This window comes from Carex rostrata, chromosome 1, assembly GCF_964058835.1.
Source record: "Carex rostrata chromosome 1, lpCarRost1.2, whole genome shotgun sequence".
NCBI classification, from domain to species: domain Eukaryota; kingdom Viridiplantae; phylum Streptophyta; class Magnoliopsida; order Poales; family Cyperaceae; genus Carex; species Carex rostrata.
In genome coordinates, this window is record NC_135918.1 from 6,900,451 (window position 1) to 6,917,048 (window position 16,598).

The following is a 16,598-nucleotide window of genomic DNA, read 5'->3' on the forward strand; positions in this document are numbered from 1 at the left end:
TTTTTTTATTATTGTTTAACAATTTGAAAAATTCATATTTTTTGTATTTAAATGCTCACTTTTAAAGTAGATTAATTTTGACAGTTTGAATTAAATATTTGAAATCGATTTGATAAATTTTAGTGCTAAATTCACCAAAAAAAAATCGATGAGATTAAGAACATCCTACTTCTTTTGTAACTCAATTTAAAATGTAAATTTGTTCCCCCCCTGAAAATACACTGCTTCCTATTCCAATCTCCTCTTTGGACTGATAAGATTTGAATTTGACGACCCCACAAATCAGCAATACATAAATTAGAGCAAAACTAGGGTGTGACGTGCTCACCAAGAGGAGTTGGTGAGCACACCTCCAAAAAACTATCAAATTGGCTTCAAACTACGAATTCAAACCGTTAAAATCCAAATACTTCGTGAGTGATGCATGTACATGCAAATTTTTTAAAGTTTTGAATTAATTTAGTACATAATCAAGCGGTAAAAAAAAATAATGAAAAATTAATACATAAAATAATTAAAAAAATAACTTATAAAATGTTTATTATTTTGACCACTTAACTATGTACTAAATGAATTCAAAACTTTATAAATTTTGCATGTACATGTATTATTCACGAATTACTTGAATTTCAACGACTTGAATTTATAGTTCGAAGTTAATCTAATAATCTTTTAAAGATGTACTCATCAATTCTCTCTTGAGCACATCACACTCTAATTTTGTTTCATAAATTATGCTTGTAGTCTTATAAGTCTTATAAGGTAAAAATGTTGATTGCAAGAGTTTCAGACAAACGGGTCCCACATATCAGCGAGACAAGGGACTGGAGCACTGGCGTGTTACGTGTTGGAGGGTTCTCGCCTCCTCGCCCCGACGAGTCACGACTCTTCTCTCTTCCCCTTTCCCCCAAAAACAAACAATTCTATTTCTACCGACCTATCTTTCCTCTTCTTAAATCACTCGTCTCTCTCTCTTGCTCTTTCTCCACTATCTCCTTCTCTCTCTCTCTCTCTGCTTTATACATCTCCCTTCTCACTGAATCGCTCGATGCATACACCCCGCTCTCTTTCTCAATCGTTGTTCTTCTTCTTCTCGCACCTCAAGTCCGATAAGTATTGGTATATCTCTCAACCTTGTTTTTCTATTTTTTGATCTTTAAAAATAGGGTTCTATTTTGGGCGAGTTTCCTTATTTATGCGATTTTTAGGGTTTTGATCGTTTCGTACTTCGTTTATAGTTTCGTGAGATAGAAGAAAGGGTTTCCCTTGAGCAGAGATGGCAGCTCATAGGTCGAGCTTTCCTCTCCGCCTACAACAACTCCTAACCGGTGGACGGTCCATTTCACCCTCTCTGAAGCTTGAATCCGAGCCGGTAAGCCTGAAGGTTTTATTTTTCATAGGTTGATCCCTTTAGGTTTAGGTCGTCTTATATATATTTGATGATCGATATTGCTTATTTTTTTTGTCACATGGTAGATTCTGAGTAAGGAGATATACATTTAGAGTGCATCCTTTGTCTAATTTTATAATCTGTGTTTTGTATGGGCGAAACATGATTCGATGTGAATGATAGTGTTTTGGTTGCTGGTGCTTCTGATTCAGATAAAATACAGCATCCTTTGTCTAATTTAACATGTTTTGTATGGGTAAACATGATTCGATGTGAATGATTGTGCTTTGGTTGCTGGTGCTTCCGAGTCAGATAAAATAAAGCATTCAAAGCTATTATTTTTCAAGTAATTAGGGTTTATCAATTGTCTGATGCCGATTTGATGTATTTTTTCTATATACACCTGCTGGAACTGTTTTAGTGCTTAATCAGCTAACTTGTAGCTTTTAAAATTTGGCATCTAGTGTGACTTCATTCCATTAATGTGATGTTCAAGCTTGTTAGTGCAAATTATCAATGTTCTTGCATATTTGCACCTTAAAAAACATTGTCTCATGCTATAAAGGTTTTCGTTCTATTCACAATGTTATCCATCTGCGGTTTGGGTTAGGAGAACAGTATAGTCTGTAAGGGTATATGAAAATAATTCTGAATTGCCTTTCATCTCAGCTTCATCATCTAGAATCACATTTACCAGAACTTTATGAGTACATATACATGTTAGATTATTGCTGCGAAATGAAGCTTACAATATGTTTTTTCATCTTTCATTTTTGTTAAAGATGTTTTATTCAAGACGTGACAAATTTATTAAGTGGAATGCTAATTGTTTGCCATGTGATAATTGCAGCCACCTAAAGTAAAGGCGTTTATTGATCGAGTCATCAATTGCCCTTTAAATGATATTGCCATACCCCTTTCTGGCTTCCGGTGGGAGTATAAAAAGGTACGACCCTTTTCCATATTTCCTAACCCTTACACTGGATTGCTTGAAGTTGCAAATTTCTGTACCTTAATATCCTTGAGCAGCTAACAAATAATATTTAGATAATTTTATAGATGAGTTCATTTAATGTTTCTTTGTCATATATGATCACAGGGTAATTTCCACCACTGGAGGCCACTGTTTTTGCATTTTGAGACGTTTTTGAAGACATACATTGCCTCTAGAAATGATCTCCTTTTATTGGATAGCTTCTCAGCAGAAGATCCTTTACCGAAGAACACTCTTATACAGATCTTGAGAGTTATGCAAATTATTTTAGAAAATTGCCATAACAAGACGTCTTTCCCTGGCCTTGAGGTAAGCTTTATTGCTGAGCTTGATCATATCTTTTTCTCAGGAGTCTGCAAAGGTCCCTTTACACTAAGCACCTTAAATTCAGAAAGTCTTTTGTCCTCAAGCTTTGTAAGGATTATCTTAGGAGCAGTTTTGTTATAATGCAAGCAAGGAGGAAAAAGACATGAGGTTTAAATATACCTGTGGCCAATTTATCCAATAAAACCTAGAAAATCAGATTCAAGCCGTATTGTTGCTGTTACTAATAAGCTTGTAAGAATCACTATATCAAAGTGGGCTACTTTGTTAACTTATAAGTGTTGATTTGTACTTTTGGTTGGTTTTATAAGAGGCCTCAGGTCTGTACTAGAGTATCAAAGTTGAAACATATTAATGGGAGAATGAAAACCATATGGGTGCCCAGAGTACTGGCAGGTCCCTGTGGAGTACCCAATACTATACTAGTTTATTTCTCTGTATATTTACTTAGAGCATGTATTTTTTTTTTTTATATTCTTAGTGGTTTCTTAGGTGTTAAAGCAGAAAATTGAAATAAAAATTAATTGCTGCATTCCTCCTTGGCACTTCAATTCTGAATTGTACTTACTTTCGTTTTTCTTTCTCAGCACCTCAAGCTGCTACTTGCATCAACTGATCCTGAGATTCTCATTGCCACTTTAGAAGCCCTATGTGCTCTGGTGAGAGTCAATCCCTCCAAAATACACGTCAGTGGAAAATTGATTGGCTGCGGGTCTATTAACAGCCATCTACTGTCTTTAGCCCAAGGCTGGGGCAGCAAAGAAGAAGGCCTCGGGCTTTATTCATGTGTGGTCTCCAATGAAAGGACTCAACCTGGTGGCTTATCACTTTTTCCTTCCGACTCAGAAAACAAGTCTGACACCACCCAACACCGTCTTGGCTCAACCCTACATTTTGAGTGTAACCTACCAGCTGACCAAGCCAAATCCTGTGGAATGTGTGTAATAGACATACCTGACCTGCACCTTCGTAAAGAAGATGACCTAACCATCTTGAAGCAGTGTGTAGAAACATACAATGTGCCACCCGAACACAGGTTCTCTCTCCTCACAAGGATCCGATATGCCCGTGCCTTTTCTTCCTCTAGAACCAGCCGAATTTACACCAAAATAAGCCTTCTTGCATTTATTGTCCTGGTTCAGTCCAATGATGCGGGTGACGAACTTGTTTCATTCTTCACTAATGAGCCGGAGTATACTAACGAATTAATCCGGCTGGTACGATCTGAAGACGCATCGGTACCTGGTTCAATTCGAGCTGTTGGCATGCTGGCACTTGGTGCTCAGCTAGCGGCCTATGCCTCATCCCACGAACGGGCTCGGATACTCAGTGGATCCACCATAATATCTGCTGGGGGAAACCGGATGGTGCTTTTAGGGGTTCTTCAAAAGGCTATATTGACTTTGAACAACCCTACCGATCCCTCTTCTCCAGTCTTTGTGGATGCTCTCCTCCGTTTTTTTCTCTTTCATGTCATGTCCACCTCTAGCTCTGGTGGGTCGGTTCGTGCTTCGGGTCTGGTCCCTTCGTTATTGCCCCTTTTGCAAGACTCTGACCCAGCCCACATGCATCTTGTTTGTCTCGCTGTAAAAATATTACAGAAGCTGTTGGAGTATAGCACCCCGGCTGTTGCATTGTTCAAAGACTTGAGCGGGGTCCAGCTGTTGGCCCAAAGACTGCATATAGAGGTTGAGAGGGTTATTGGCTCTTTAGATGAGGCCGGTGCCGGTGCTAGTTCCAGTGCTATGGTTATCTCTGACGCAGCAAAGTCTGACGAAGATCATCTTCACTCACAAAAGCGGCTTATCAAAGCTTTGCTAAAGGCACTGGGAACTGCTACCTATTCTCCTGCGAACCCTGCACGGGGTCAGAACTCACAAGACAACAGCAATAACTCTCTCTCTGGTTCTCTCTCCCTTATATTTCGCCAGATGGACCGGTTTGGTGGAGATATTTACTTCTCAGCTGTTTCTCTTATGAGTGAGATGATACACAAGGACCCTACTTGCTTTCCTGTTTTGCAAGAACAAGGGCTACCTGATGCATTTTTATCGTCTGTTCTGGCCGGTGTGGTATCTTCATCTAAAGCTCTCATCTCTATACCTAATGGGCTTGGTGCAATATGTCTTAACACACGGGGGCTTGAGTCTGTCAGAGAGTCCTCTGCACTGCGCTTTCTGATAGACCTTTTCACAACCAGGAAGTATCTTATAGCAATGAATGAAGGTGTGGTTTTATTGGCGAACGCAATGGAGGAACTGCTCCGCCACCAGTCTTCTCTTAGGAGCTCTGGTGTGGAGATTATTATAGAAATTCTTAACAAGCTCTCTTTGATGGGGGAAGAAGGGGAGAAAACTGGTGCAGAACCTTCTGGGAGCTCTGATGGAGTTGCTGACATGGAGACCGACAGGGAAATTAAGGCTGCTCCAGAGGGGCATGACTTGATGGGTGGTGTTGGGTCAGGCTCGGGCACTGATGGCATCACGGACAACCAATTCATCCACCTTTGTGTTTTTCATGCAATGGTGCTTGTCCATCGCACTATGGAGAACTCGGAAAGTTGCAGGCTGTTTGTAGAGAAGGGGGGTATTGAGATTTTGTTAAAGCTACTTCTTCGACCGAGTATTACACAATCATCAGAAGGGATGCCTATTGCCTTGCACAGCACTGTAGTCTTCAAAGGCTTCACACAACATCACTCGGCTCCACTTGCACGTGCCTTCTCATCCTCCCTGAGGGAGCATCTGGCGAAAGCCTTGACTGAATTAACCCTGGACCCAACTTCTGACAACCATTCCACACCTTCTCTTTTTGTGGTGGAGTTCCTACTCTTCCTGGCTGCCTCAAAAGATAACAGGTGGATAAATGCATTGCTGGTGGAATTTGCTGATGCGGGGAAGGATGTGTTGGAAAATATTGGTCAGGCTCATAGGGAGGCATTATGGCAGATAGCACTTCTAGAAGATTGCAAGGTATTGGATGGGGATGCAGAGAGTTCTAATGTGTCCACTAGTGATGCCCAGCGGTTGGATTCTGAGATTGACGACGCCCGGTTAGGCTCTTTACGGCAGTATATTGATCCTTTGTTGAGGCGTAGGGGTTCTTCTTGGAGCATAGAGTCACAGGTTTCTGATCTCATCAACATTTACCGTGATATCAGCCGGGTTTCTGGTGCCCGTACTGATCGGTACTTGAGTTCCCTCGAACGTTCTTCAAGTTCTTCAGACCGCACCCCTCGTTCGTCAGATTCCAATCCTAGCTCTGGTGGTAGCACTTCTGGGGCCAGAACAGTTGAGGAAAACAAGAAACTTTCTTATTCTTCATATCACGACATGTTAACCTCTCTTTCATACCACATTGATCATCTTTTCATGGAACTCGGTAAGGCAATGCTACTATCCTCACGGCGGGAGAACAACCCAGTGAACCTCTCTCCTTCAGTTGTATCTGTTGCTGGTACAATTGCCTCTATTGTGTCAGAGCACTTGAATTTTGGGGGGCATGCGCGCCCTAATGAGAGTGAAGTTTCTGTGACTACTAAGTGCCGGTATCTTGGCAAGGTGCTATATTTTATTGATGGTATTCTGCTGGACCGGCCAGACTCATGCAACCCAGTCATACTGAACTGTTTCTACAGCCGGGGTGTCATTCAATTGATTTTAACTACTTTTGTAGCCACAAGCCAATTACTTTTCACAGTTACAAACCGCTTGCCAGCCTCTCCCATGGAGACTGAGGATTCCAAAGGCAGTTCTGAAAAGGAGGATTCAGAGAGCATGTGGATACATGGCCCGCTTGCGAGCTATGGTGCTGTCTTGGATCACCTGGTCACATCTTCATTCATCCTCTCCAGCTCTACGAGGCAGTTACTTGAACAACCTATAGGCACTGGAAGCATCCAATTCCCCCAGGATGCAGAGGCATTTGTTAAAACGCTTCAGTCTAAAGTCCTGAAGGTCGTGCTTCCGATATGGACCCACCCCCAGTTTGCTGAGTGCAACTTGGAATTTGTTAGTGCATTGACATCTATCATGAGGCATGTGTACTCTGGGGTTGAAGTGAAAAACACGGGGACTGGTAATGTTGGTTCTCGTTTGGCGGGTCCACCACCTGATGAGTCTGCAATTGCTTTGATAGTTGAAATGGGTTTCTCCCGTGCAAGGGCAGAAGATGCTCTAAGACAGGTTGGTACAAACAGTGTGGAGATTGCAACTGACTGGCTGTTCTCACATCCGGAGGAGCCAGAAGAGGATGATGACCTTGCACGTGCACTGGCCATGTCTTTGGGTAACTCAGATTCACCACCTAAAGAAGAGGAGAAGAATGAGCCAGAGGTCGAGGTAGAAGAAGAAAGAATGCAGCTACCACCGGTAGATGAGATGCTGACCTCTTGCATAAGGCTTCTGCAAATGAAGGAATCACTTGCTTTCCCAGTCCGAGACATGCTTGTCACAATCTGTTCACAGAATGATGGTCAGTATCGGCCGAAGGTTCTCACTTTTATTATTGACCGGGTGAGAGAAATCTGTGCTGTGCCCATTCTAACCGGAAACTCTGAAATCTCAGCTTTGTTCCATGTACTCGCACTTATCCTGCACGATGACACTGCAGCACGCCAGGCTGCCTTGAAGGCTGGTCTGCCCAAGATCGCTCTTGACCTTCTATCAGGTTGGGATATGGAATCATCAGTAAAGAGCGAGTCAAATGGAGTTCCAAAGTGGGTTACATCTTGCTTCCTGTCAATCGATCAAATGTTGCAAGTGGAGCCAAAGTTGCCTGATATCACCGAGCTTGAATTAGGAAAAGATGACAAGGAGAAATCAACTGGTCAGGCATCAGTTGTTATTGACCAATCATGTAAAGAAACAGAGGCCGCACCAGAGGCTGCTGGGTTGTTGGACACAGCAGATCAGAAGAGACTCTTGGAGTTGTGCTGTAGATGTATGCAGAACCATGTGCCATCCGACACCATGCATGTGGTCCTCCAGCTGTGCGCTACTTTGAGTAAGGTCCATCCTATAGCTGTTACCTTTCTTGAAGTTGGTGGTTTGAATGCTTTGCTTAGTCTACCGGTTTGTTGTTTGTTTCCTGGGTTTAATGCTGTTGCTGCTTCTATCATACGACATATTTTGGAGGACCCCCACACTCTCCAGCAAGCAATGGAGCTGGAGATACGCCACTGTCTTATCACTGCTGCAAACAGAAATGGAAACCCTAGAGTTACCCCGCGTAACTTTGTGCAGAGTTTATCTGATGTTATTTCCCGGGACCCAGTGGTCTTTATGCGGGCTGCTCGGAATGTGTGTCAAATAGACATGGTTGGTGATCGACCATACATCGTGCAGTTGAAGGAACGTGATAAGGAGAAGAGCAAGGAGAGAGAGAAGGATAAGTCAGCTGAGAAAGACAAGGTTGACAGGCTGCCTTCTGATCAGGCAAAACAGCTGGACTCAAACACGAAGATTGACTCAAACACAAAGATTGCAAAGGCACACAGAAAATCCCCCCTGAGCTTTGTAACAGTAATAGAGCATCTGTTGGACTTAGTAGTAACTTTTGTGCCTCCCCCTCTCCCTAGAACTGACGATCAAGCCGATTCAGGTGTGCCTGCCAGTTCATCAGCTTCTGACATGGACATCGATACATCTGCTTCAGCCAAGGGAAAAGGGAAGGCTGTAGCCAACTCACCTGAAGAGAGCAAAACAGCTTTACAAGAGGCCACTGCCTCTGTTGCCAAGATGTCCTTTTTACTGAAGCTCTTAACTGATGTTCTCCTGACCTATGCCTCGTCAATCAATGTTCTTCTCCGCCGGGATGCAGAACTCAGCTTACGTGGGCCCATCCATGCTAGTGGATCTGGAGGTGTTTTTAGTCACATTGTTCGCCAGTTCCTATCTTGTTCCCCTGCAAAACCAAAGAAGGACAAGAAATCTGAGGGTGACTGGAGATACAAAATGGCGACACGCTCTAGCCAGTTTCTGGTTGCTTCAGCTATTCGTTCGGCTGAAGCAAGGAAAAGGATATTCTCTGAAATTTCAAGCATGCTAGCTGAGTTTGTAGACTCCTCGAATGGGTGCAAGGCACCAGATTTGAGCATGAATGCATATATCGACCTCCTTAATGAGATACTTGCAGCCCGCTCACCAACCGGTTCCTACATATCTGCTGAAGCTTCATCTACATTTATTGATGTTGGTTTGGTCCACATGCTAACTCGTACACTTGAAGTGTTGGATCTGGACAACTCTGAGTCCTCAAAGGTTGTTACAGGCATAGTTAAAGCACTTGAACTAGTCACAAAGGAGCACGTGCACTTGTCCGATGCGAAGGTAGAGAGAAAAGCCAGCTCCGATCCAAATCAGGTAGACTCTTCTGCTGGGGCTGACAGATTGCAGCCCACTGAAGCTGGTGGCCAGACTGAGACAGCTGGTGGTGCTGCCTCACAAGGTGATGCATCAAACTCTGTGTGGGCACAAGGTGATGCATCAAACTCTGTAACTGATGAAATGGAGCATGACTATGATGGTGAGGACGATTTCATGCAGGATGTTGTGGCAGAAGATCGTCCTGAGAACAATGATGGCATTTCAAGTGTAGAAATCACCTTTAATATCCGGCATGATGATGCGGACCGGATGGTTGATGACAATGATGATGATGATGTGGATGACGAGGATGAGAGTGATCGAGATGGCAATGATGATGATATGTCAGGGGATGATGATGGAGATGATGATGAGCGTGATGAGGATGACGAGGATGAAGATGTCGATGATGATGAGGATGATGGAGAGCATGATGGTTTGGAGGAGGAAGAGGATATGCATCACATGCACCATGCAGACACTGACCCTGATGACCATGAGATGGATGAAGAGGAGTTTGATGAGGACATGCTAGAGGAGGATGAGGATGAAGACGAGGAAGATGAGGAGGGAGTTATACTGCGACTGGAGGAGGGGATAAATGGAATTAATGTTTTTGATCATATTGAGGTGCTTAGTGGGGGTGGGGGCACTGGTGACACCTTGCGTGTTATGCCATTGGATATTTTTGGGACCAGACGTCATGGACCGAGTGGGCGTACCACATCAATCTATAATCTCCTGGGAGGCAGATCTGGTGCTGATCAAGGTGGCCGTGCTGAGCACCCACTGCTCGAGGAGCCGACTGCCCTTCGACTGCTTGCCCAACACAGACAGTCAGGTTAGTTGTTATGTTACTGCTAGTTTCTGGTAGTCAGTTTTCTAAGGGGTGCTCCTTTGGAATGCTTCTCAAACTAATATATTAAATAAGTGCATTCAAAACCAAATTCATTCATTCCTAAAGATTGAAATGAAATGAAAAATAGCACACAAAAAAGGAATGATATTAAAAGTTCACCACTTCAGTTATATTTCTCTCTTGTTGTTGATTATTGCAGATTTTTTATTTTTACTTTTTTCAAGTACATGTGTAATTTGTGTTAGTTTATTGCAAAGTACCTGCTCTTGTTTGTTCATTAGGACCATTTAAGAATATTTTACCTTTCTCCTTTATGCAGATAGCACAGTCGATTTAGCTTTCTCTGATAGAAATCAGGAGAACAACTCCTCCCGTCTGGATGCAATTTTCCGGACTCTAAGAAGCAGTCGGCAAGGAAACCGGTTCAATATCTGGTTGGATGAAAACCATCCACGTGGGGGGTCCACAGCTCCAGCGGTGCCACAGGGATTGGAGGACCTGATCATCTCTCAGTTGAGACGGCCTACACCTGAGCAACGATCTGATCCAAGTGCGCCAGCAATCCGGCCAGAAGGTACAGACGAGCCCAGCAATTTACAAGGGTCTGATTCTGGAACCAGGGAGCAAGCACAAGCTGGACTTGCAGAAGGAACTGAAAATGCTAATGAGACTGCTCCATCTGAGGGTGCATCTCTCCAAGGAGACGCATCAAATGCTAGTGAACAGGCAACTGACATGCAGTACGAACGATCTGATGCAGCATCAACCCGGGACCGTGATGGGGAGGCTATCAGCCAGGCAAGCAGTGAAAGTGGTGCTACCATTGGGGAGTCCTTACGTAGCCTAGAGGTTGAAATTGGAAGTGTAGAGGGACATGATGATTCGGTGAGAAGGCCACCAGGTGGAGGAGCAGTCCCTTCCAATGTATTGGAGAGAGTGAGTGAAGTACCGCAAAGCGCAAGTGAAGAGGGTGGACAGGCCGACTCAGGCCCGCAAGAGGGACAGCAAGCAAGTAACAGAAATGGAGAAGGTGATTCATCGATTGACCCGACATTTTTGGAGGCTCTGCCGGATGATTTACGTGCTGAGGTGCTTTCCTCTCAACAGAACCAGGCTGATGCACCATCTGGAGAGCGGGCCCAACAGAATGATGGGGAGATTGATCCAGAGTTTTTGGCTGCGCTTCCACCAGATATTCGTGAGGAGGTATTGGCTCAACAGCGGGCCCAGCGACTACAGCAGTCGCAAGAGCTGGAGGGACAACCCGTGGAGATGGATCCTGTCTCCATTATCGCAACTTTCCCTTCTGAGATTCGTGAAGAGGTGGGATGACTACTGCATTACTGATACTTAATGGTTATTCAATTTGTAGTTTTCTTTACTGCAGGTGCACTAATTAGGACCCATAGCAAAAGGATCATCTTAGTATTGATGCTGATTCCATTGCTTATTTGAGCTCTGTCATTTTATTTTAGGTTCTCCTGACATCACCAGATACTCTCCTTGCCACTCTGACGCCTGCATTGGTAGCTGAAGCAAACATGCTGAGAGAGAGATTTGCTCATCGGTATCACAGTGGAACACTGTTTGGTATGGGATCAAGAGGCAGGAGAGGTGAGTCATCAAGATTGTTGCCTCATGGTGAAGGTGGGTCCCGTCAGACATCTAGTAAGGTTGTAGAAGCTGATGGTACTCCTCTTGTCGATAAGAATGCCCTCAAAGCTCTCATTAGATTGCTCCGAATTGTTCAGGTACTTATAATCCTACCTGCAATCTTGACAATTTTTGTTGCTTAAGTGCACATGGATACATGCATTAACCAAACTAGAATACTGGAATATTTGCGGCTCTCGTTGATTTTTGTGCTTTATTGGGTTACATAGAAACATTTTACTTTATTCTATCATTTATCTTATTCTGCTGATTTCCAGAATGTTGTTGGTTCCCAGCTATTGGTAAAATGAACAGAAGGAAAAGTGGACAAAAGCATTCAATTGTGTAACACCAAATGAACAAAACTGTTTAGGCAAAAATAAAAGAGCCTTGTATACATTCTTACTTGTATCATTTTTAATCATGTGCTTTCTGACAGCCATTGTACAAGGGTCAGCTACAGAGACTTCTTCTCAACCTCTGTGCGCACCGAGAAACAAGGGCATGCTTGGTGCAAATCTTAGTGGATATGCTTATGCTTGACCTTCAAGCCTCCACAAGCAAGCCAAACAGCTCGGTGGAACCACCTTTCAGGCTGTATGGTTGCCAGAGTTCCATCACATACTCTAGGCCCCAACACTCTGATGGTAAGCATGTTTCTTCTTTCGTACCTATCTCTGGAAAGGTAAAATAATTAAATAAGTAATAAAAATTCCAAGTTGAATTACAAAATCATGCTTTTAGTTTAACAAGAAGTGGGTCACTGCAGGTACAAAACCATAACATATGGATATATTCTAACAGAATATATTTAATACTGAATCACACTAATATCCCTTTGGTATACTTATCAGGAGTACCTCCTTTGGTATCTCGCCGCATTCTAGAGACTCTAACATACCTGGCCAGGAATCATCCCAATGTGGCGAAACTTTTGTTATACCTTGAGCTCACCCGACCCACTGGAACTGAAGCCCGTGATGTGGGCCGTGGCAAGGCCATACTCATGGAGGAAGATAAACCTGAAAATGACAAGGCTTATGCAATAGTCTTACTTCTTACTCTGCTGAACCAGCCATTGTATATGAGGAGTGTGGCTCATCTTGAACAGGTTCTTTATCTGATTTGTAGGTCTTATTGTTTTTTTTAATCAGAAATTGAACTGATCAAGTATCATCAATTGGTCTTGGCCTTTAATGGGTTTTTACTCGTTCTTAGGCTGGTTTTAATTGTTCAGACTAATTTTAAGCACCCTTATACTCTAATTTCTCCGACAGAATAGATGAAAAAATAAAACCTTCAATACCAGTAATACTGAATTTGTGGGGCCATATTTTTTTTCCTGAACTTGATACTTGGTACCTCAAGATAGAACATTTTCTAAACCCTGTTTTTATAACAGCTATTGAACCTTCTTGAAGTCATCATGGTAAATGTGGATCATGAGACTGAACAATCTGAAAAGACAGCAGAAGAGAAACCACCGGGTTCTGATAGCACTATGCAGGAAGCTGCTCAAAATAGTAATACTGTCACTGTCGGTGCTTCTGGTTCAACAGAACCAAATACCCGTGGCACTGGAGAGGCAAAAACAGAGCAGCCTCTGAATGATGTCTTACAGAGCCTGCCTCATCCTGAGCTTCGCCTTCTGTGTTCATTGCTTGCACGTGAAGGGTACGTATGCATTTTTATTGACAGTCTGTTATATACTAGGATGTATTTCATTCATTATTGATCCATTTGGCTGATTGCACCTGCCCTTTTAAAATGGAAACTACTTTATATAGTGGGACTAAAATGAAATAATGGACTATGCACTATCTTTCTTTATAGCATGGAATAAGGTTCAAAGGTACTCAGCAGTCTAAATTGGGAATGAAAGAGAAAATCCAATTTACCAAACTGCCTTTTACCAAAGACATCTTCAAAATGGTTATTCTTATCTGTTCTGTGTCAGATGCTTGCTTATTTTAATTTGTTGGATTTTCTCATGACATGTAATTTCTTTCTTTCTTTTACAGGTTGTCAGACAATGCGTATCTCCTTGTGGCGGAGGTTTTGAAGAAGGTGGTTGCACTGGCTGCCAGTTATTGCAGCTTGTTCATTACAGAGCTGGCCCACTCGATGCAAAACCTCACCCAGGGTGCAATGAATGAGCTCCGTTCATATGGTGAAAATAGCGAAAATGCGCTTCTCAGTGCATCGTCCACCAATGGGACTGCTGTACTAAGGGTCTTACAGGCATTGAGTTCTTTAGTGTCCATGCTGCAAGAGAGAAAAGAAAAGGAAATTGATGCCCTTGGTCAGATATCTGACATAAATTCATCTCTTGATTCTCTGTGGCTCGAGCTGAGCAACTGCATAAGCAAGATTGAGAGCTCACCAGATTATCCTGCTGACCAGCTGAGCTCACCTTCTGCCAGCGCTGGACCTATGGGCAACTCTAATTCGTCACCACCTCTACCAGCCGGTACACAAAATATACTACCTTACATCGAATCATTCTTTGTGACATGTGAGAAGTTGCGTCCCAGCCCCTCTAGCCAGTCAGAAACACCACCTCAGGACAGTGCATCAACTACCTCTGACACGGATGATACCACCAAGCACAATGCACTCGTTAAATTCTCAGAGAAACACAGAAAGTTGCTGAATGCATTCATTCGTCAGAACCCCACCCTCCTCGAGAAATCCTTCTCTCTAATGCTAAAGATCCCACGCTTGATTGATTTTGATAACAAGAGAGCATATTTCAGGTCGAAAATAAAGCACCAACATGACCACCACCACCACAGCCCAGTTAGAATATCGGTCAGGAGAAATTATATATTAGAAGATTCTTATAACCAGCTGAGAATGAGATCACCACAGGATTTGAAGGGGAGACTAACTGTGCACTTCCAAGGGGAGGAAGGCATAGATGCAGGTGGTCTCACAAGAGAGTGGTATCAACAGTTGTCAAGAGTGATTTTTGATAAAGGTGCACTGCTTTTCACTACAGTTGGAAATGATTCAACATTCCAGCCGAACCCGAACTCGGTGTACCAGACTGAGCATCTCTCATACTTCAAATTTGTTGGCAGGGTGGTGAGTATTTATAAAATAATATTGAAAAATTAACTGTACAGTCCTTTAGAAAATGTATTGTCCTATCTAATGACTGCATTTTACCTTTGTGTTAGGTTGGCAAGGCTCTCTTTGACAGCCAACTTCTTGATGTGCACTTCACCAGATCGTTCTACAAGCATATACTCGGTGTGAAAGTCACATATCATGATATCGAAGCCATTGATCCTGGTTACTACAAGAACCTCAAGTGGATGCTTGAGGTGACCCTCACCTCTCTCTTTCAACCTATCGTGTATTTATTTTTCGATTTCTGTCACTATTATTACGAAAACTCTTGACTTCCCTTAATTATTATTTGTTGAATTGCAGAATGACATCAGTGAAATGTTGGACCTCACGTTCAGTGTGGATGCAGATGAAGAAAAGCTCATCTTGTATGAGAAGAATGAGGTACCATCTGTTCTTGTATTCTTTTGGCAATTTAGACTTTTGTTTATATACTGTTTCTTGCTGTTGGATCAGCTTTTGTAATTTGTATGATATGTTGTAATAATTTGCAGGTAACAGATTATGAACTGATTCCTGGTGGGCGTAACATCAGGGTAACAGAAGAGAACAAGCACGAGTACGTGGACCGAATTGTTGAGCATAGGCTAACCACAGCAATCAGGCCTCAGATCAATGCATTCTTGGAAGGATTCAATGAGCTGATCCCAAAAGATCTAATTTCCATTTTCAACGACAAGGAGCTTGAGCTGCTAATTAGTGGCCTTCCCGACATAGATTGTGAGTTGTTACCCAGCCTTGTACTCTTTTGGATGTTAATCCTGTAAATTGCTTTTGAAGTACCCTAACATGTTGCATTTCCTTTTTATGCAGTGGATGATTTAAGGGCAAACACAGAATATTCAGGATATAGCATTGCCTCACCAGTAATTCAGTGGTTCTGGGAGGTTGTTCAAGGCTTCAGCAAGGAGGATAAAGCTCGCTTCCTCCAGTTTGTCACCGGAACTTCTAAGGTATTCTTCTCTTTTACCTTTCCTTTTTTATATTTATTTTGGTTGGAAGATCTACATACAGTGTGATTTGATTCTGTTGATGCTATTATTAATATTACATTTTTTTTTCATTTATAGGTGCCTCTAGAAGGTTTCAGTGCACTACAAGGGATATCAGGCCCACAGAAGTTCCAGATACACAAAGCTTATGGCAGCATCCACCATCTACCTTCTGCCCATACATGGTATATGCCTTTTTCTTCATTCAATGCAAATATTATAATCTTTAGTTTTAGTAAGATTATCTATTCCCGATGATCATTTGTGTTCCTCTCTTAGGAAAGAGACCATGTAGTATGAAACCAAGACATTAATAGATTTGGATGCTGCTATCATCTGTTATTTTATCTACTTGTGCTATCATCTGTTATTTTATCTACTTGTGTAATTGTATTTGTTGATTTGTGTTCTTGCTGCAGTTTCAACCAACTTGACCTGCCAGAGTACACCTCCAAAGAACAACTGCAAGAAAGGCTGCTTCTTGCCATTCATGAGGCAAATGAAGGGTTTGGTTTTGGTTAATAGTCACAGTTGTTATAAACTGTACAGTCTCTAGTCACAAGAGATCACTGATTTGTTCAAGACAGGTACATCTAGTTAGCACACTGATGAAAAGAGTATGGAAATCTTAGGTTTTGGGTTGGTTGGTTGGAGATTAGTGGGCAAATTTTGGATCTGATGTACTAAAAGGGCGATTATTTATGGTGTTTATAACCTGTTACTTCGGGATGCATTACCCACTCTCTTTTTTTCCTTTTTCTTTTTTCATAAACTCAGGAAGAGAGGATTTGTCCCTCACAATGTGTTTTTTGTGGAGGGCTTTTCTGGATTCATGAGATGTTGGTGGACTCTGTGAATTAATATAATGAGAATCTGTTGATTTTAA

At 42.5% G+C, this 16,598-nt stretch overlaps 1 protein-coding gene across 2 annotated transcripts; it reads left to right on the plus strand.

The window, feature by feature from the left end:
- The first annotated feature begins 847 nt into the window (after window positions 1-847).
- On the plus strand, window positions 848-16,598 carry LOC144554795 (E3 ubiquitin-protein ligase UPL1-like). 2 transcript variants are annotated; one of them, XM_078303144.1, is made up of 17 exons: window positions 848-1,113; window positions 1,239-1,372; window positions 2,241-2,336; window positions 2,490-2,693; window positions 3,296-9,914; window positions 10,252-11,255; window positions 11,408-11,683; window positions 12,025-12,232; window positions 12,440-12,696; window positions 12,988-13,259; window positions 13,607-14,672; window positions 14,768-14,914; window positions 15,024-15,104; window positions 15,215-15,440; window positions 15,534-15,673; window positions 15,791-15,897; window positions 16,132-16,598. In XM_078303144.1, the coding sequence occupies exons 2-17, from the start codon at window positions 1,277-1,279 to the stop codon at window positions 16,232-16,234; spliced, it is 10,902 nt and encodes a 3,633-aa protein (XP_078159270.1). In that variant the 5' UTR covers window positions 848-1,113; window positions 1,239-1,276; the 3' UTR covers window positions 16,235-16,598. The 2 variants fall into 2 exon arrangements, with proteins under 2 accessions (XP_078159270.1, XP_078159279.1); XM_078303153.1 differs by having other exon boundaries at window positions 871-1,119.

What these genes read in the sequence shown, in the direction of transcription:
- LOC144554795 (XM_078303144.1), top strand. Translation starts at nt 1,277, where the DNA reads ATGGCAGCTCATAGGTCGAGCTTTCCTCTCCGCCTACAACAACTCCTA. An exon ending in GATTGCTCCGAATTGTTCAG is followed by an intron (nt 11,684 to 12,024) that starts GTACTTATAATC and finishes GCTTTCTGACAG; the next exon opens with CCATTGTACAAGGGTCAGCT. An exon ending in TCAAATTTGTTGGCAGGGTG is followed by an intron (nt 14,673 to 14,767) that starts GTGAGTATTTAT and finishes CCTTTGTGTTAG; the next exon opens with GTTGGCAAGGCTCTCTTTGA.